The sequence below is a fragment of the Petaurus breviceps genome, unplaced genomic scaffold, assembly GCF_028583685.1.
Source record: "Petaurus breviceps papuanus isolate PSGF00001 unplaced genomic scaffold, PetGlider_PUasm1.0 90491, whole genome shotgun sequence".
Taxonomy (NCBI): Eukaryota; Metazoa; Chordata; class Mammalia; order Diprotodontia; family Petauridae; genus Petaurus; species Petaurus breviceps.
In genome coordinates, this window is record NW_027187263.1 from 538,709 (window position 1) to 560,374 (window position 21,666).

The 21,666-nt window shown below is 38.2% G+C and overlaps 1 protein-coding gene across 2 annotated transcripts in view; it reads left to right on the plus strand.

Annotated features, from left to right (window-relative positions):
- SLAIN1 (SLAIN motif family member 1) overlaps positions 1-21,666 on the plus strand; it is an 86,642-nt gene that overhangs the window by 10,431 nt on the left and 54,545 nt on the right. For both annotated transcript variants that reach the window (XM_069062641.1, XM_069062640.1), the window contains exon 2: positions 10,834-10,967. In XM_069062641.1, coding sequence (XP_068918742.1) covers positions 10,834-10,967 — 134 coding nt within the window. The remainder of the gene's footprint in view (positions 1-10,833; positions 10,968-21,666) is intronic.

Consider the following 21,666-nt stretch of genomic DNA (forward strand, 5'->3'; position numbering starts at 1 on the left):
ATGTGACTTGCTGTATAAAAAAGATCTTTAAAAACTTCCATATACCCCTCTTATTTTTATTCATAGACCACTCATCAAAGTTTTATAGAGATGTGAAAGATGTGAGTAGATAGTTGCTGATATTTTTATCTTAAAAATCAAAAGCAGCCTTATTTTTCCCATTCTTTTGAAATCTTCACTACTTTTCTACATCTTGAAAAATTGATCCCTGAGTGCTTTTTTTTTTTTTTAAAGCAATTGGGGTTAAGTAACTTGCTCAAGGTTACATGGCCAGTTATTTCCGGGTGTGGTGCTAAGTGAGCCTGGATTCGATCCCAGGTCATCCCAACTCTGGTGCCTGGTGCTCTTACTAGCTGAGCCACCTGGCTGCCCCCATGGGTGCTTTTTAATATTATTTTGATATCGTATTTCTTCCCTATGTTTTGTTATAGGTCCAAGAGTTTTTCTCAGTTTACATCTTTTTAGATATCATTCCAATTTTCTTTTTTTTAATCTTTTATTTGTTTGTTTTTAGTTTTCAACATTCATTTCCACAAGATTTTGAGTTACAAATTCTCTTCCTGTCTTTCCCCTACTCCCCACCCAAAAATATCCAGCCTACTGAATACCTCTTTCCCCAATCGGCTCTCTTATATCCTCCCTCGTTCCCCCTCTAACTTTCTAGTAGGACAAGATGGATTTCTGTACCCCAGTGCCTGTGTATCTTATTTCCCAGTTTAAAACTTTGATTTCCAGATTCTTTCCCTTCTTTCCTCCTCACCCACCCCCACTGGAAAGATAAGCAGTTCAATATAGGTTGAACATGTCTAGTTATGCAAAATGTTTCCATAGTAGATATATTGCGAAACACTAACTATACTTCCCTCCATCCTATACCACCCCCCACATATTCTATTTTCTTCTTTGACTCTGTCCCTTTTCAAAAGTGTGTGCTTCTAACTACCCTCTTCCCCAATCTGCACTCCCTTCTATCATCCCCCCTTTTATCCCCTTCCCTCCTACTTTCCTGTAGGGTAAGATAACCAATTGAGTGTGTATGTTATTCCCTCCTTAAGCTAAATTCAATGAGAATAAGGTTGACCCCATTCCCTTTCACCTTCCTGTTCTTCCCCTCCATTGTAACAGTTTTCTCTTGCCTCTTTTATATGAGATAATTTACCCTATTCTATCTTTCCCTTTCTCCTCCCAATATATTCCTCTCTTACCTCTTAATTTTATTTTTTAGATATCATCCCTTCCTATTCAACTGATCCTGTGCCCTCTGTCTATGTATACAGTTACTCAAATATACACACACTCACATATGTATTGATACACACATACACTCTCCTATATATACTTATTTGTGTACACACACATACATATGTGTGTGTGTGTGTGTGTGTGTGTGTGTGTGTGTATTCCCTTCAACTATCCTCATACTGAGAAAAGTCTCATGAGTTACAATTATTGTTTTTCCATGTAGGAATGTAAATAGCTCAACTTTAATAAGTTCCTTATGCTTTCTTTTTCCTGTTTACCTTCTCATGCTTTTCTTGCTTCTTGTATTTGAAAGTCAGATTTTTTCTTCAGCTCTGGATTTTTCATTAAGAATACTTGAAAGTCCTCTATTTCATTGAATGACCACATTTTCCCCTGAAGCATTATACTCAGTTTTGCTGGGTAGGTGATTCTTGGTTTTAATCCTAGCTCCTTTGACCTTGGGAATATCATATTCCAAGCCCTTCAATCCCTTAATGTAGAAACTCCTAGATCTTGTGTTATCCTGATTGTGTTACCACAATACTCAAATTGTTTCTTCCTGACAGCTTGTAATATTCTCCTTGACCTGGGAGCTCTGGATTTGGCTATGATATTCCTAGGAGTTTTCTTTTTTTGGATCTTTTTCAAGAGGTGATCAGTGAAGTCTTTCAGTTTCTATTTTGCCCTCAGGTTCTAGAATATCAGGGCAGTTTTGCTTGTTAATTTCTTGAAAGATGGTGTCTAGGCTCTTTTTTTGATCATGGCTTTCAGGTAGTCCAATAATTTTTAAATTATTTCTCCTGGATCTATTTTACAGGTCAGTGGTTTTTTTCCAATGAGATATTCTACATTCCCTTTTATTTTTTTCATTTGTTTGGATCTGTTTTATAGTATCTTGATTTCTCATAAAGTCATTAGCTTCCATTTGCTCCAGTCCGATTTTGAAGGACTTATTCTCTTCAGTGAGTTTTTGAAATTTCTTTTCCATCTGGCAAATTTGGCTTTTTATGGCATTTTTCTCCTCATTGGCTTTTTGGGCCTCTTTTGCTAGTTGAGTTATCCTTTTTTTTAAGGTTTTATTTTTCTCAGTATTTTTCTCGGTCTCTTTTAGCAGGCTGTTGACTTGCTTTTCATGATTTTCTTGCATCACTCTCATTTCTCATCCCAATTTTTTTTCCACTTACTTGATTTTCAAAATCCTTTTTGAACTCCAACTACTTCATATTTTTCTTGGAAGCTTTTGATGCAGGAGTTTGGACTCTGTTGACTTCTTCTGGTTCTGTGTCTTGATCCTTTTTGTCCCCAAAAGAAGGATACTATAGTCTGATGGTGCTTCCTCTGCTTGCTTATCTTGCCAGCCAGTTGCTTGACTTTTGAACTCTTTGCCATGGTAGAACTCTGCTTCCAGAGTGGAGAGAGCTTTGTCCCAAATTGCTGGGGTTTTCACAAATGTTGTCAGAGCTCTGAGGAGGGTACCTTCTGTACAGGCACCACAAGCTCTGGTACACTGGCATTTCTCACCCCAGGACTACCGCCCGAGACAGTGACCCAGATCCAAGCAGGTCAAAGCAAGAATGATTACCCTCTGAATAGTCACTTGGTCCCACTACGATCTGTAGGCTAGGAGCTTCAGAGGCAGCCGCCATGCCTTCACCACCTCCCACCCTGGGGGCAGGGGCCGGACCACACTCTTTGGTCACCCAGTTCCAACAGGGTTCCCCACTGACCTTTTACTTTGTCTTTGGCATTTATGAATAGAAAAGTCTAGAAACTGCCACAGCTGCTGGTGATTCATTCTCCTGAAGTCTGCTCTGGTGGGTCTGTGCCACTGGTAGGGGCCACCCTGGATCTGGGCCACACAACTCACACAGTACTGCATTCGGCTCCCAGCTCTGTGCAATAGACCCTTCCTGTTGGCCTGCCAGAGTGCCTTCAGCAGGAGATTTGTTTCTCTCTGTCACTTTGTGGGTTCTGTAGCTCTAAAATTTGTTTCAAGTCACATTTTACAGGTATTGGAGGTGGTTGGTGCTGGAGCTCAAGGAGGTTCCTGCTTCTACTCTGCCATCTTGACTCTCCCTCCTCCCCCTCCCCCCCAATTATCTAACATAGCATATTTGCCACTGTGAGGAAAAGTGGCAATAGTGAATAGATAACTGAACTTGGAATCAAAAAACTTAGTTTCAAATTCTGACTCTTAACATTTACAAAAGTTCATTTTCCTCATTTGGGGATAACAATACATGTAGTACCTTTTTTATAGGACTATTATGAGGCTGAAATGAAATGATGTATTTAAATTACATATTGTGAACTTTGAAGCACTATATAAATGCTCACTATTTAAATGTCTGTTGTAGTTTTTAATCTATGGTTCCACTATCAGATCACTTGGAGAGAAAGAGGAAATGAATTCACAGCACATTAAAAGCCTTGCACAGAGGTATATTGTTTTTCATCAAGTCAGTAAACATTTATTAAATGTCTGTGGACCAGGCACTCTGCTAATTATTGGGGATACAAATACAAAAAAAAAAACCCAAAGATATGCCTCTCTTTAAGGAGCTTACAATCTGATGGAGGAAGACAACACAAAAAAAGGGAGTTGAAAGGGAAGAAGGATAAGTACACTATGTGGGGGGATGGTGAAGTCAGAAAAGTTCCATAGTAGTGTAGCTAGGTGAGAAATGAGATATCTGAACTGAGCTTCCTCCTAAATTGGAGGTTATAGAGTTCATGACTTCACCCTACAATTAGGGGGGCAGAAGGGATGTTGAAATGGAATCCTGAGGCCAATGGGATCTTGCATGATGATAAGGTTTTCCCAATGATGAGCTTTCCCACTAATGAGCATGGTAGAGAAATATATTGTTATAATAATAAAAATAAGACTTCAATAATCCAGACGTATTTGACTGCATTCATTTTGCCAAACACAAAACATCTAGTAACTCTTCACTTGCCTTAAAAAAAATTCCATACTTCAAAAAGTGTAGGAATCAATTTACAACTGGCCACTGGTAGAAACCTTCCAGGGGTAGCTAATATTTCCTCTTGAAATTTCTGATGTAGAATGAGAAAAACCAGGCAAAAGTGATATATATCCTAAATTTTGAGGGGACAAGACTTAAAAGGTTTCTGAGGAAAGCTGTGAAGGATCTCTTAGGGAAATTAGCCCAGCAACAATGGGAATTACTCTAGAATTAAATTAGGAAGGGGGAGGAGGGGGGTGAGGAAGGAGCAGAACAATTGTGATGAGAAGGAAAGATGGGAATTGTTTCAATAATACATTATTGTTTAGCAAAGAAATTCACCAATGTACATGCGCGTGTATTTATGTGTGTAATTTGTATAGAAGATGATTATAAAAGTGTGGCATGAAACCCTTCCTTTTAAAAATAAGTATAGCGAAGCAAAACAATTCAACACATTGCCCACATCAAAAAAATGTTTGCTTCATTCCAAAATTACCTATCATATCTACCCCTTGGTGGTAGATTTTTAGTTTATTGTATTATGTGGGTTAAAGTGTTGGTCTAAAACTAATTTCTACCAAAATTTTTTTCTAGTCCCAGCAGTTTTTATTTAATAGGGAGAACTTACTCCAACAAACTGGTGTTATTGCATTTGTTCAGTATTAGACTACTAGGTTTGCTTCTGGGTTTTGCTTACTAGTCTATTCCAATGATAGTAGACTTTTCTGTTTTTTAATCAGTATCAAATGATTTTGATCCTTACTACTTTTAAGTCTAGTGTGGGGTCTGGTAATCTGAAATTATTTCATTCCAACTTTTTTCTTCTATTTCCCCCCCTAAGATTCTTGATTTTTTTCTTCCACTTGAATGCTGTTGTTTTGTCTAGTTCTATAATGTAACACTTGATAATTTGGTCTGGCACTTAATTTGTTATATTTTTATATCCATTGAATATTTTTCTGAATGTCTCCCTTTATTTCTACAGAGTATTTTGTAGTCTTGTTCATGTCAGTAGATTGTTTCATGATAAGTTGTTTTAGGAAGGACATTTGATAAGCTGGAGAGGAAGGAACTGGAATGTGAAGGGTTTTGAATATATCTTGAATAAAGATCGATTGAAGGAACTAGGTATGTGTAGCCTGAAGAAAAAACGGCTCAGGGCAATATGATACTTGTGTTTAAGTATTTGAAGGCCCGTCATGTGGAACAGGGATTAGATTTGGTAAGAAGTAGGAACAATGGTTAGAAGTTGTAAGAAGAAGATTTGCGCTCAATATCAGGAAAACTTTTCCTAAATAATTAGAGCCATGCACAAATAAATTGGGCTATATTAAGAGTCTGTGGGGGATTCCTCTTCCCCACTGAATATTTTAGTGGAGGCTGGGTGCCCACGTGTGGAGTATGTTATAGCAGGAATTTTTTTATTCAGGTAGTATTAGATTTGGTGATTGCTGAGGTGCTATCCAACTCTTCTGTGATTTGTCAGTGTCCAAGAAACAATGCTCTAGAAACACTGGCAGATGTGTTCTGTTTCATGTCTATTAGTTATTCTCCTTTCTGCTTTGTCTGCAAATGTCCTAGGAGGATCTGGCTTAGATGAGTCCCGAGCCAACCTTTCTGCAATTGAGTTTTCTCCTCACCTGCACGTCTTCCACGAGGTTTTGCCAGCGAGTTTGTATTCTGAACTGGTGTTCCATTTGGTTACCAAGTATCCTGACTTGGCAAGGAGATTTGGTTTGCTGGTTTCTGGATTCTTTTCGGTCTTTCTTATTTTGTATTAAAATTCTCTAAGAAATTTGGATAATCACTTTTTTTTCTGTTTCTCAATTTTTTTAATAGACAATAGCCTTGACTTTAAAAGGTCTGTTTGGAGCTAATTGCATGTGATGTTTTTTCATCTTCATCCAGTCTTTTAATTTCAATCAGTAAACATTTATTAGGTGCCTACTATGTGTCTGGTTGAGCTAGTCACTGGGATGCAAAAGGGGGCAAAAAGTACTCCCCGACCTCAAGGAGTTTACCATCTGATGGGATTACAATCTTTATTTTTTTTATTTTGCTTTAACCAATCTACAGTCTATTAGAAGATAGCTGATTCTTAAGTGATTTTCACGTTAGTATCTTTATTTCTTGCTTTGTCAGATGTAGTCAATTTCTTTTTGTTATTGTTTCTGTTTATCACACCACAGCACTCTCTGACCCTATACTTGAAAAAAAAATACAAAATTATGATACATGGCTATGAAGTTTCTGAGTAGTCTACAAACTTGTCTCTCAGCTTTTGATCTAGCACTGTATTTTTCAAACAGTTTATGTATTCTCCCCTCTGCCCCACCTTTACATTGAAGATACAGAGTATTGAGTTGTATATAATTTAGTTTGGGGATTCATTCCAATTTCTACCCATGATTTTTCAGTCTGATGGTCTGTAACAGCTGTTGACACATTAGCTGAGACAGGGAAAAAACACTGTTTCTTTAGTCAGGACATTGATGCAAATCCTGTTTCTCATTTTTACTACCTGTATGACCTTTGGAAAGAAGGAAGGAAATAACCATTTATTAATTGCCTACAGTCTGCCAGTTGCTAAGGCAAATTGCTTAATCTCCCCGTGCCTTGATTCTTCCCTCATAAATGAGCGAATTGGTATAGATGTCTTATGAAGTCACTTCCAACTCTGTTATCCTATGATACTATTTTTTCCTTACTGTTTCCTTGCTGTATCCATGAAATGTTTCTTGTCGCTTCTAGACTATGGATGAAAGCTACTCTGCCAATTCACCTTTCCTAGGAGAATTTTAGAACTTTTGGTTGTGCTATTTAGCTGCAACTTTTTAATGTATTCTTTTGCTTTCACTTGTGGTAAGACTTATTATGGGAGTGGTTAGTTTATTTAGTTCTTCTTGAAAACTTCCATTGACTCTTTTTTTAGGTTCTCATTTTGAATGAGGTTAACGCCCATTCAGTAAATAGGCCTCTTTAAGAAGTGAGTTTAGGGATGGCCCCTTTAATTAGGAAAAAAGAAAAAAAAAAACTGGCAGGAGAAGACCTTCAGGGTTACTGTTCCAAGGAGAAACTGTTACCTTATACATTCACTCTAAGCCTGGAGGGCCCACAATATAGCCATTAATTGGAGCTTGGGCAGGGACCTATTGTGGTCCAATCTATGTGCTTGAGAGTGAAATGGGTTTAAGGTTTTGTGAAAGAGAGAGACCAGAGAAGAGAAAAGAAATCTAGCCAGTAAGGGGAGGAAGAGGGAGAAGATGATCTGAGTTACCAGACTAGCTGCGTCCCCATTCAGGCAGCTCGGACTACTCACAGGTTATCTTTAATCCTCCTCCTCCCTTCCCCCCCAACAAATCCTCACACAGTCTTTCTGTATATAAGGTCCATCTTGCCTCCATGAAGGTGCCGAGAGTCAGTCTAACACAGATTCAGCGTTGTTTTGATCCACTTGTCAATAGAAGGATCACAAATACTTAGGCTCCTTAAAAGTCTACCTATTATGGCAAACCTGAAAAGGCTGTAGCCTAAAAGGGACAGGGTCTCCCATTGATGAGGTGCAGGCTCTGTGAGTCCCCTTGAGCTCTCCTTGAATCTTTGAGGTACAGGCTCTGGGAACCCCCTTTGAACTCTGATTAAATCATCCCATTTGATGAGGCATTTGCATTGAGGCCATAAGCCTTACATTGTGGCTGGGCCCACAAACTTTGCTTTTCTTTGGCTGAGAGAAGGCTTGAGTTGACTTCATTTGACAGGACCTGGAGGGTCGGTATTTTCAGGTTTTTGAGCACCCCTAAATCCCAAACCTCAACAGTGGTTCTCTTCGAAAATGAAAGACAAAGACTACAATCATTGACTCTACATAAATGGTACAAATTGCTAAATGGATACTTGTCTATGGTCTGAGAATTGTTACTCTAAGTATGATCTTTCCTCTTGCCAGTGTGTGGAGGGAGGGAGCAAGTTGCAACAGGATTAAGAGCAATTGACATGTTTTTTGGGGGATTTTTCCCAGTCATCTCATGAATACAGTTCCAGTTTGTGAGCCTCTCCATACTTCCAACATCTGCCTCCTTCATTCCTACTCACATGTTGTTGAAAAGAGCTGGAGGAAGTCACTCCCTTGTTTAAGATGATGCTATAGCTCCTTGTCTCTACTATAAGATATAGACTCCTGTTGGGTGTTTGAAGCCCTTTACAATCTGCCCCCATGGTCTTCCAAGATTGATTTTACTCGATCCTAACCACTCTGCCAAGAGTGGCCCATTTATTGTTCCCTATGTTTGATGTCTGCCCTTCTTTCCTTCGCACAAGATGGCCCTGGTGCATAGAGTGAACTTTCTCATCACTTCCTCCTTTTAGAATACCTGATATCCTTTAAGGCTCAGCTTGAATGATTCCTTCACCAGGCCTCTCCTTACTCTTAAATTACTTTGTAATTTTTGTGTTTACTTTCACCATATTTTGTAATTTATCTAAATTCCATAGGCAGTGTCCTTCAGTGGAGAGAACACCAACTCAAGCCAGAGGACCTGGGATCCAATCAGTTATTCAGTCAGCCAACTGGCATTTATTCCAATTCAGCTTCTTGTTTACCATTTTACTGTGACCTTGGATTAGTCACTTAGATGTACCCTGGCCTTGGTTTCTTCATCTGTAAAGTGAGAAAGTAGGACCAGATAGCCTCTGAGATGCTGTTCTATAGCTATGATACTTTGTTTTCTCCTGTGGAGTCTCTGTTTCTCTATGCCAAGCACCTAGGACATAGCAGAAGCTAAACAAATACTCGCTGAATGAATTGGCTGTGCCTCTAACCTTAAAGAGGTTAAGGAATAGGGGTGTCAGAGAGGAAAAAGAACCAGGAGGAAGCTGTTATCATAGAAGCCACAGGAGGTGTTTAAGTATCAGAAAATCCAAGAGGGCTACTTCCTTATGGCCATTTGTATACTTTCCCCCCTGCTGGTCTGAGCCCTGTTAGAGCAAGCAGCCTGAGAAGCCTATTTTACTCATCTTTGCAGCCCAGCCTCTCTTTCTCAGCCCGTTAGGCAGCTTAGTGCAGCTGAGATGGAAGAGTGGTTTGAAGCTGAAAAGGAAGTATGGTTTTGTTGGTGATGCATAAATAAAAGAGATGTCTTGATAACTTTTGACAGGTCCTAAGACACTTGGTAATAGCAGTCAGTGAAATAACTTTCTGGAGAGCAAGGAAAAAAACTGCAGGAAAAGACTGTTTTGGTTATGAATTTCATTTATTTTGGAAAACCATATCCATGGTATAGCTTCATAAACCCTAGGCAGGGGTGGGGAACCTGTGGCTTTGAGGCCTTTAGATTCAGTCAAAGGACTGCACTTGAGGATCTAGAGGGCTACATGTGGCCCCTTGAGGCTGCAGGTTCCCTACTCATGTGGGTGATAATATATCCTTGAATTGTTCTTTATGAGAATGACAAAACAAAAAAGTAACCTGGTAGACCTTTTCAGAAAGAAAATTTCAACAGAGCTATTGAAAGTACTACCCGTGTTCAATCCTTAGCCTCATGCCTTCTGTTTCTGTAGCTGTATTACATAGTATGAGACAGCTGGTTTCTTGAGTCCTCAAGAAAAGGTTAATTTGTGTTATTTTATATGCTGTTTACTAAGACTGGTATATGTAATCATTCCCTAGGGGTGCTGGTGGAGCGTTGTGATATGACAGATTTTCATAAATTCCAGCATTAGAGTTTTTATTATTAATAAATATTAATATTCATTAATAAAAAAATGGTTAAAATATGGAAAGATTTTCCTTGACCTAAACTTTCAGTTCAAGACCATTGTTTTCCCCAAGCTATTTCAGAAAGCTAGTGCTGGTATATTCAAATGGAAAACCAATCTGGATTGCAGAAAACTCTTAATTATAAAGGATTTTTTTTCTTTTTTAAATAAATATTATTTTGAGAACATAGAGTAACTGGAACTAAGAGGCCCCTAGGGGAAAGAGTTTCAATGACTATGATTTGTAATTAGAATAAAAATTGCTATTTTAACCGGCACCACAATTAACCTGATTTCAGTTACCTGGAATTGAGGAATGGTGTGGTCTGACTAATTGAATTTGATTAATTCTCTAAGGAAAACTCACTTGTTGAATATTTTTTTGTTGATAGTCTTTCTAAAATGCACAAGGTTAAAATTTTGAGACTACCAATTGCTATTATATGGCACAGTGGTTATGGAACATATAGGAGACTCAATTGGAAATATTAGTGATATTCCCTTGATAGGTACCTTCTCTTGAAATTGATTTATGGCTGACATAAGAGAGAAATAAGTGACAAATAGAATATAGAATCTAATAAGGGTTTATGAAATCAAGGCTTGGATTCTAGAGTGAAAGAACACCATGGAATGGGAATGGAACTAACCCTTTTGGTGGTCTAAAGCATCTACTCACACAGAGATGCAGAGGCCATTAAGTTAAAAGTTTGCTTTCTCCTTGGGAATATTTATCTTTTGGGGGGAACATCTTATTTATAAGACGTTTGGAAAAATATTTCTAGCTAATTGGAAGTGAACATTCAACTTTTCCAAAATCTCCTGTTCATACATTGTTCATTGCATGCTATTTTTTCATTTAAAGGTTGTACACATCTTCTAAATGCACTCTACCAGAAAATTCAATGAGCCCTCTGCAGTGGTGTCGCCGGTTCCTGGATAATCCAACAGCTGAGATGGAAGCTGCAAAACGTTCACTTCGCTCCAAATTGGAACAGGGTAAGTTTGGATCTATTTGTTTATTTATTTATTTTTTTTAGTAATTGCAACTAACAATCACTGCCTTGGTTGATTTAAATTTTCGTACTTTTATTATTGTAATTGATATATGTCATCCTTAAATTTTATTCACCATTTGTATATTTTATGCAATAAGGGTTTCTCAGTATGGCCTTGTGAATCTTTGTACTTGTACCCTTTTCCCTCCATTTGTCTGCCAGAGGCTCCTTTTTGTCACTTTTAATGAGAGACAAATAATAAATTCTTATTTTGATTTTCAGCGTCTCTTTTGGAAAAGAGGTAATACTCCTGTATTATATAAAAAAAATACTAGTAAATAAATGTTTCAGTTGAGGTTTACCAGAAATATGTGGTTAAGTTCTAAGGTGCCAATTATGATAACCATTTTTTAGCCCCCTTCCTTTTTACCTAGGGGGACTGGTCTTGACCTTCAATTTCTGATGGGTTTATGAGGCATAATGGGGTGTGACAACATTGAAGCAATCCTCCAATTATGCCAAGGCCTCTGCTCTACTCTCATATCCCCAGCAAATATATTCTTAAATTCCTCCAGTTGGTAATTATTATAGTAACCCCTTCTCTCATGTGACTTCTTCTCTTTCCTCCTGATCTGCTATTTCTAAGGTCATTTTATAACTCTTCTCTGGACAATTAATTTTTCTATTTAGATTTACCTAGTTCTTTTACCATAGGGGAAAAAATGTCCCTTAAACAAAAGGAAAAAGGGTCAAAAGTCTTAAAAGACAAGTTGATCTTTCATGTAAACATAGGAACTAGGTCTTCATCTTCTTTAGTGCTCCCCCACCCCTTTCCCTGACTATTTCCTGTTCATGTTCTTGAGTTTGAGCTCTTTCATTTCTACTGCAGATAGATTCAGTTTAGCAAGGGTAAGGATACTGAACCTCTTTTAGAATCTGTTTCTTAATCCACTCTAGGTGTGGAATGGCTTGGGGAAGGAAATTCTTTATCTGGTTCCCAGTTTCTTCCCATGGGCTTCAGGCCATCTTTTTTTTTTTTTTAAGCAATCGGGGTTAAGTAACTTGCTCAAGGTTACACAGCCAGTTATTTCTGGGTGTGGTGCTGAGTATCTGAGCCCGGATTTGATCCAGGTCATCCCGACACTGGAGCCGGTGCTCTTACTCGCTGAGCCACCTGGCCGCCCCGCTTCAGGCCATCTTACAATGACTTTGCAATGCCTTTCTTCAACCTCATGGCGATTAATGGCTGTTGTCCTGGAAACCTTGATTTTCCCTTTAACTTTTTTTGTTGTTAGTAACAAATATTGACACATTTATTTCTTACATTCCATTATTTCCCAGTGTCTTCCTTCCTTGTCCTTCTGCCTTGCCTTTGCATCATACCCTAGCCTAGAACCCTTTAAAAGTAATGTGAATAGACAAAAGAAACTAACACAGCTCTTGTCCAGTGTCCTTGCTGAAGTCTCCCACTTCTCTGTCAAGAAGGAGGCATGCTAAAACGTCAGTTTTCTGGTGTTAAGATTAGTCATTGCATTGATGAAACTTTTGATGTCTTTCATTGTTGTTTTCCTTATGTTATTGTGGCCATTGTGTCTGTTGTCTCCCTGGTTCTACTTACTTTGCTCTACATCATTTTATGCAAATCTTCTCCCACTTTGAATTTTTTCAAAATTTTAAAACAGTTTTAATCCAGTCTTATCTGTCTTCAGTGGTTTGTATGATGCTGATTTCTGCATGATGCAGGCTAAGTCTGATTTTATATTTTAAATAAAGATTGATTTCTATATTATTTCTCCAGAATGGCATGTAGGCAGGGATGGGCTGGCAAATGTTTTAACAAATAGCTTTCCAGGGGAAAAAAATATAACAAGACAGACTTTTAACTTTAATCTGAATTACTAAGACTTTGTTGTCCAATCAATGAACAAAACAATAAATCAAATTTTTCAGATTTCAGTCAACTACAGGAGTGGTCTCAGTGCAGACTTTTGATTCCAGAACTTTGTTTGACTTAGAGGCCATAAGGACTCAGAAATCATTAACATCATTACGATTGAATCTCTTCTTTCTCTTGCTGTTTTCTGAAATAATCACTGAAGACTAGCATCTTTTTTCCGGTTCAAAGCCTGAGACTGTTGTTCGACTTTCAACAAAATTCATTTGTGGAAGGGAATTCTCTAATATTAAGCTCTTTGCTAGAGGTGAGATGAGGAAAGATCCTGAGTCCAAAAGAATAATCTTCATTTGGCCCACCTCCTAGATTAAAAAAACAATTACTTCATAAGGAATAGTAGAGAAATACTTAGAATAATAAGACAATTCCTACTAATAGAAAGAGAGAGTACTTTTCACAAACACTTTGCATTGGATGAAAATTATTTTGAAGCCCTTAAATAAGAATTTGGAAGAGCTACAAAGTAAAGCACTTAAAGTTAATTAAGATTTTGGAAAAAGGCAGGTAGAGACCTTGTATTCTGTCCTCATTTTAAGTGGAATTTTCAGAGCCCTGTCATCACTGGGGATTTGGGCTATCTACTTAACCTGCCTCTACTTCCTTATCTGATAGATAAGGAAGAATAGTAGCACTTTTCTGTAATTCTGGGAATAATGAGATATTTGTAAAAATATTTTGAGATGCTTAGAAAAATATAGGAAGAGCACAATAATATAAAAATATCGCATACAAATATTAAAGAATGAAGTAATTTAAACATGTTAAATTCTATAAACTTAAAAAAATAATTTTTATTATTATGAACTTAATTAACACGAGTATTTTATTATTACATTAAAAAAACTAAAACAGAAAAAGAGGACTGCATATGAAATCCCTAATCTCTGCTTTGTTTGGCTTATTAATGGTAAAATCTTAAGGCACTATTACCAAATCTGTGGAAGAATTCTTGGGAATGAAATCCTTTATAGATCTTGAAAATCACTAGCATTCATATTAAAATTGTATTTCTTCAAGTTCATACTTCCAATAAACCCCTTTAAAATACCTCCCATCAATTAGATTACCCAATGTCCTCTGAGTGTCATCATCTTAGAAACAAGCTCCATGTGAAGCCCTTCCCCCTTTGCCCAAACTTTCTATCAAGCACTTCTTGTGATTCTTTTTTTTTTTGAGATTCTTTTTCCATCTGGCAAATTTGTCTTTTTAAGGCATTCTTCTCCTCATTGCCTTTTTTGAGTCTCTTTTGCCATTTGAATGGTTAGTCTATTTTTTTAAAGGTGTTATTTTCTTCAGTCAGGTTGTTGACTCTTTTCATGATTTTCTTGCATTATTCTCTTTCCAATTTTTCCTCCATTTTTCTTATTTGGATTTCAAAGTCCTTCTTAAGCTCCTCTATAGCCTGTAAACAGTTATATTTTTCTTGGAAGCTTTTGGGACAGGAGTTCTGGCTTCACTGTCTTCCTACTGTTCCATGATTTGACCCTTTTTGTCCCCAAAAAAGGAATCTAAAGTTGGGTTGCTGTGCTTGCTTTGCTTCCTTTGTTTGCTCATGTTTCCACTCAATTACTTGACTTTTGAGCTTTTTGCTGCAGTAGAACTCTGCTTCCAGAGAGGAGAGCTTTGTCCCAAATCTCTGGTTTTTGCAGCTCCTGGAGCTATTAGTTGGCTGCCCTCTCTGAAGCCTCCACTGGCTCTGGCACCTGGTCATGCACCCTACGACCTCCACCTTAGACAGCGATCCAGATCTAAGCAGGTTAAAGCAAGAGCAATTACCCCTCATCATGGTCACTTGGTCCCCCTACAGTCTGTAGGCAAGGAGCTCTGAAGCAGCCACATGACCGTCATGCCTCTTCTCCCTCTGGGGGGCAGAGGCCGGATTGCACTCCCAGACCCTTTGTTACCCACAAAGTCCACACTGACCTCTCACTTTGTCTTTGGCATTTATGGGTTGATAATTCTGGAAACTGCCACAACTGCTGGTGATCCACTCTCCCAAAGTCCCTCAGAGTTCCTTCTTTTTAGCTCTGTTTTATATCCATTCATTTAGATACTCAGTAGCCAATTTCAGTGACCATTGAAACTCCCTTCCGATTTCTCTCTTCAGTACCAGCCTGCTGTCCTATGTTCAAAACTTCTGTGTGTTTATTATCCTTGGCCTGGACTATTGCCTATAGAAATAACTTTCTATGAAGTCTCCTTTTCTGCCTTCTGTTGCTTTCCTTTCTCTCTTTATTCATGGATCTAGCCATGTCACTTTTCTACTGGGAACTCTATTTTGGCTCTGTTTCCTAACACTTCTTTGCTAGGCATTTAAGGCTCTTCACAACTGCCCTGACTTTCCAGGCTTATCTCATACTGTTCCCTCTCATATATTCTTGGTTACAACTTAACACCGGTGTTCCCATCACCTGTATAGTTATATGTTTTGTCCCTCCTGTGCCTTTGCTTGCAATCTTTCCTATCACTAGAATCAGACCCTTCTCCTTCCTTGCCTGCCTTTTGTTGAATTTCTGAAATTTATGAAAGTCCAACTCAAATATCATTTCTTCTGTGAAGGCTTCCCGATTTCCTTTAATAAGTAAATGTCATTGGACTGTAAAATACTTTTCTTTCTCCTCTTATGCATGTATCACACTTTATTTTGGCATATGTGTCATATCTCCCTTTATATTGTAAGCTACGTGAATATAGTGGTTATAAACAGTAGACACTTACTATAATGTTAATATGATTCATTTAATCACCCATTTATTCAAAACTAAAAGTTTCGGTCTAAAGATCTGACTTACTTTGTTTCAAAATAATACCTTGCACAGAACACCTATTAAAAAATTAAATCTTACAACATCTACCTGTAGGATATGATAAAAATATATCACACTTTCAAAACTTAAAAAAATTAAATATAAATCATCTAATTTAAATTTGTACTTGATATCATAGATTTGGTATGTGTTATCAGATTTATTTCATTAGCAAAGGGCAAAAAGTTAACAGCGTAACTAGAATAAGTTGCATAAAAGCCATGTGATGTTTGAAAATGGATTATTTTGTAATAGTTCACACTTTTAACTATGCCATGTGAATCTATTTCCTTTAAATTGGTTTTGATATGAGAGCCGCTTTTTTGAAAGTAAGATAAATGCTGATGCTCATATTTCTAAAACTTCATTTAACTCCTATTATGTTTTTTTTTTCCTTTTTTGGAGGGGGGAAAGCAGGGCAATTGGGGTTAAGTGACTTGTCCAAGGTCACACAGCTAGCAAATATTAAATGTCTCAGATCAAATTTGAACTCAGGTCCTCCTGACTCTAGGGCCGGTGCTGTATTCACTGCTCCACCTAGCTGTCCCTTAACTCCCATTATGACTCCTGTGCAGAGGGAATATTTCCCGCTTCAGTAGTCCATTATGGGATGGTAATCCCAGAACAGGATATGAATATAGTTATTTGATTGGAAGTAACCAATTAACACAGGTTACTCTTTGAATAAGAATGTTTACATGTAGTTTGTCTGTAAATAGAAGGTAATGAATCTCAGGTGTCCTTTCTGTCACTTTGACAGTGGTATAGAAAATTGAGTCCAGGGTAGGAGATTGGGGGAAGAATTACTTGTACCAAGCAAGGAATACATTGTTTTTTATCTTTTTTTAATTAAACATTGAAGGTCATCTCTTTTCTCCCTGTTGAGAACAAGGACCATTTTGTGTGTTTGTGTGTGAGACTTCTCTCCTGAGAGTCATACCCTAAGAGAACTGCTCTGGGAGTCAGTTTCTTAATCTTTAAAATGAGAATTGAATGAGATTTTATTCCCTTCTAATAAGAGCTAGCACTTTGAGGTTTGTAAAGCATTTTATGTAACAACCCTGGGAGGTAGGTGCTTGTGGCAGGTGAAAGATGGAATGACTGAGGAAACAAAGGTATGATATACCGAGCATATCAGTTTATTAAGCAATTCATGCCAGTTTTGTCTAATAAAAGTGGAACCAGACTTCCTGGGTCTTCCTGACTCCAAGTTCAGTGGTCTATCTACTATGCCACCTGGTCTTTTCCATATGACCTAATGGTTTCAGACTTCCTGTAGAGTTGACTTGATAAGCCTCTTAATTCTCCCAATTCATGGCTCTTTCTACTGTACCATACTATTTCTTTTTTTTCCTTTTATTTTTTTTAGTTTGAGTTAAGCTTTTTATTTAATGTTACAAAAAATATTTAGTCAAACAGACCAAAGCCCACGTCATCATGGGACTCCTCAAATTCTTCTTTTTTTGCTTCCTCTTTCTTCTCCTCTGGGGCAGCTGTGCTAGCCAGGGCAGCACCACCAGCTGCTGGGGCAGGTCCACCAACTCCTTGAGACTTGCAGTGTTGACATTAGACAGGGCCTTGGCAAATAATCCAGACCAGAATGGTTCAACATTTACACCCGCTGCTTTAATGAGGGCATTGATTTTATCCTCCTTGACAGTAACCTCATCGTCATGAAGTATGAGGGCATAGTAGAGTGGCCACTGGCTGAAGTGAGGGTTCATCCCAACGTGGCCTTAGCTTCCGAAGAAGAACCAAGCGCCTTACAGACAACTGAAGAGAAAGCCATACTATTTCTTTGTCATGAACATTTGGTAGTAATGGAGATCCTCAAATGACAGATATTATAAATGCAACTGATTGTTTAACAATAAATGGCAAATTCAAACTACCTACCTGATCTTTTCTTTTCCACTTTGCCTACTTAACAGACATTCAATTCTTCATATCTTCATCTGATTTTGGTAAAATTTCTCTAGACTCAATAACTGAAGTCCTAGATTTTGTCATGGCTAGAGACTATATTATAATTCTAAAATTTCCCATAGCAAAATGGAAATACTTTATAAGGTAAATTCATAAGGACTTTTTTGTGTCTTCACTCCTAAATATCCAACAAGGTCAGTTTATATCACTGATATGTAATTGAGAATTTTAAATACTTGGACATTTGTATCATTAAGCACCCTGTGTTTGGTTCAACTTATCATAAGTTATTTAATATGGTTGTATAGCTTATCAGTATAGCTGCATGTTCTTACTAGATGAATCAAAACAGGTCACATTTTAGTGTGTTGTGTGGTAATTTCCTTGACTGTGGCCATGTACATTGAGGTCCTATTTCTCATTGTCTGTTCCTCCTGGGACCTTGTCCCAACTAAATGAGGACAACTGTGCTTTGAGGCTCTTTTGAAAGCTTTACACATAATGCTGTTACTCTTTTGTCTTGGTTAGCTTGATAACTGAAGTGTTGCCCTCTAATCCTAACCAATGAAAGAAAATTCAGATCAACCCAGAATATTGAATGTATAGCCTTCTATAGATTCTGAAGGTGGCTATTTAATTTTAAAGAGACACAGTGATTCAGCCAAGAAGAAGCTAAGAGGCTTATCAAGCATCTGTCTCCTGGAGCGCAGCCAGTGCCTTCTTTTGCACGGCCCAAGATGCTATCTCCTTCAGCTCAGATTTCTAGGTATTAGTTACTCTGCCATTTTCTAAACAGTTCATTTTGGAAACTTTTATAAAAATTCTTTGTCCTTTGAGAAGTGCAACTCAGAGACCTTAAAAAAGAGAAATCCCAGATAAATTGCTAGTTGTTACTTTTGGGCATGCAATTTTAATTTTAGATTTAGAGCCAGGGAGGGGGAGGGAGCTGTCTATGTGAAATCCCTACTGTCCATTATACCTGCCCCTTAACCTTACAGATTAGAGTAACACTGGGTGAAGTTGACAGAAGGACCATGTTCCAAAGGCATTGGCTTGGGTGGGTTGTGTTTTACCACTGGGGGCTTTTGTAAACACACACACACAGACACACAAATGTGTGTGTACACATATAAATAGATACACAAATAGTTCACGATCTTATTTTCTAGTATTTATGATACTCTTTATTATGGTTCTCTATTGTGCTTGACTTCTTTTTTCAGTTTGATTAGAGAGGTATTTCTTAAGAAAGCCTGAAGTTACTTACACGTTAGTTACTGTTAACTGCTGTGTGCTCAGATAGCAGCTTACTGGGAACTGACTCTAGTCTTTTCTTCAGAACGTAATTTTTCTTAGTTTGGATTAGGGTTTAGGCCTTATGGGAAGGTATAGTCACAGCTGAAATATTAAGATGAGCAAGGATGCGTCCTTTCATGAGTATCTTGTTTCTCAGTCCCACTTTTAATAGCCTTCAATTCAGTTGAACAAACAGCCACCAAGCTTCTGTATGTCAAGTACCATGGCTATAATGATGGGACCAGAACCGTTCCTACCCTTATGAGGCACCACACACATACCTCAAGGAAAATTAAAGGGGGAGAGAGATTAACAACTGCAGGAATGGGGACGAAGGACTATTGGGGAAAATGTCAGTGGAGGGATAATCCTCAAGCCTATTTTTAGTGGAGGACAAGGATTCTGAGTACATTCCAGGCATGGGACAGGGGAGAAACTTTATACAAAGGTGTAGAGGCAAGTGATGGCATGCTGTTTGGGAAAGAGCTAGTAGTCCAGATTATCTGGAATGTGGTCTATGAAACAAGTCTAGAAAGGTAGGTGGGAGCCAGATTATGTGGACCTTAAATGCCAGGTAAGGAATTTGTCTTTTATAGGCAATGGGAGCCACTGAATGTCCTGGTCAGGTTTAAACATAAAGAAGATTATTTTGGCAATACTGTGGAGGAGATGTATTAGAGAGGAGAATGACTGGGAGCAGGGAGACCAATTCGTAGGCTGTTATAGATGTCCAGATAGGCAGTGTGGCCTGAATTAGGGTGGTAGCAATGTGAATGGAGAGAAGGGTGCAGGTTTGAGAATGCATGGAGGCATTACAGCTGATAGAATATGTAGTGGGAGATGGAGAGGGAAAGCATCAGGAATATTTCAGACTTCTGGTTCTTGGTACCAGCAGAATGGTGGATTTTCTCCAGACCTCAGAAATTCCCCAGAAGAGTAATTATGTATCTGATATAGAAAAATTAGTTATATCCGTGGGGAAAGGAAAGGAAAAAGATCAAGGTAGAATTCTTATAAATTAACACCAGAGAATGCTAATTCTTAGTGTTCACTAAGACCTCTTCCTGCACCTGCTTTCCTGATTCCCGCATGAAAGAACAAATGGACCCTGTGAAATTGTACTTCAGGTTCATATTTGGATCCCCTCCTTGCTGTGAAGACTTTGTGTGTATATCTTATCTTCTACCCATTACCTTAAGGCAACAAGGGGGCAGGAGGAGAAGTATGGTGCCTCCTACCTGGCGCTGCTCCTAGGTTAGGATATCCCAAGACGGGTGGGGAACCTGTAGCCTTGAGGCCACCTGTGGTCTTCTAGTTCCTCAAAGGTGACCCTTTGGCTGAATCCAAATTTCAAGGATTTGATCTGTGAATTCCCCACCCCAGCCATAGGGATATCTGTAGAGACTCTACCCAGAACATGCTCCTCTGCCCAGCCACACAAGAGAAAGAAGGGATTCACGGCAATACTGGGACAAGGAACTGAGCTAGTGTGCATGACTGCACTGGGCTTGAAGGAAAGGGTATTGAAGTGTGTGTGTGTGTGTGTGTGTGTGTGTGTGTGTGTGTGTGTCCGTCCCCTCCCCTCATATGCTACTAAGGGCAGGAATCTAATCCACTAAACACTAAATTTCCAACACGGAGGGAGGCTTAGATAATTTTGCACTCTAACCTAATAAAAGAGGGGAGGACTAAGAAAGCAACAGGAGAATGTGGAGGAAGGGAAAAGGCTGAAATAACCTGTAAGAGAAAAAAAAATCAGAAGTGAAAATCAGAATTTATAACTCCCAGTATAAAAATAGGGCAGCTGGGTGGCTCAGTGGATAGAGTGCCAGGCTTGGAGTCAAGAAGACTCATCTTCCTGAGTTCAAATCTGACCTCAGACACTTTCTAGCTGTGTGAACCTGGGCAAGTCCCTTAACTTTATATGTGTTAGTTTCCTCAACTATAAAATGAACTGGAGAAGGAAATGGCAAATCATTCCAGTATCTTTGCCAAGAAGACCTCAAATGGGGTCACTAGAGTTGGACATGATTGAAAAATGAATGAACAACACAGAAATTTTTAAAAGCTCAAGTAGAACGTGAGAAAAAATTGAATCAATATTGGAGAGTCTCTTCAAAGAAGTAAAAAAGAAAGATGAATAAATTTGGAACCCGAAAATAAGTAGAAGAGAAACAAAAGGCAGCAGTATTAAAAGAACATGTGATTTCTATATTAGCTGACACTAAGATTGTTGGTTAATTTCTATAGTAGTCTGTCTTAAAGTCCAATCTAGCTATCTAGAGACAATTTAAGGATCACAGGTTTCCCAGAAAGAGAATGACATATAAAAAAAAATCTGAACACCCTAATTCAGGAAACACGAGATAACAACCACTGGATATAGAAAATAAAGGACCTCAAATCATCTCTAGAAAACAAGATACTCTACTTCACATTTCAAGACATCATAGTGGTGATGCAGAATGGAGTAAGCAGAGCCAGGAGAACAATATATATGATGACTATAAAATAGTATGAATGGCAGAATTAAGTTATATAAGTGATATAAAGCAAAAAAGACACGTATCAGTGATTCTAAAGTGACCAGTCTACAGGTATTGTACCCTCAAAAGAAAAAGGCAAGTTTAGAGGAATAGGCTTAAGGGGGATTCTTGGTGCTTCTGCTGTGTTGTGACAGGAGATGGAAGGCAGAGTTTCTTGAATTTACTGGATCC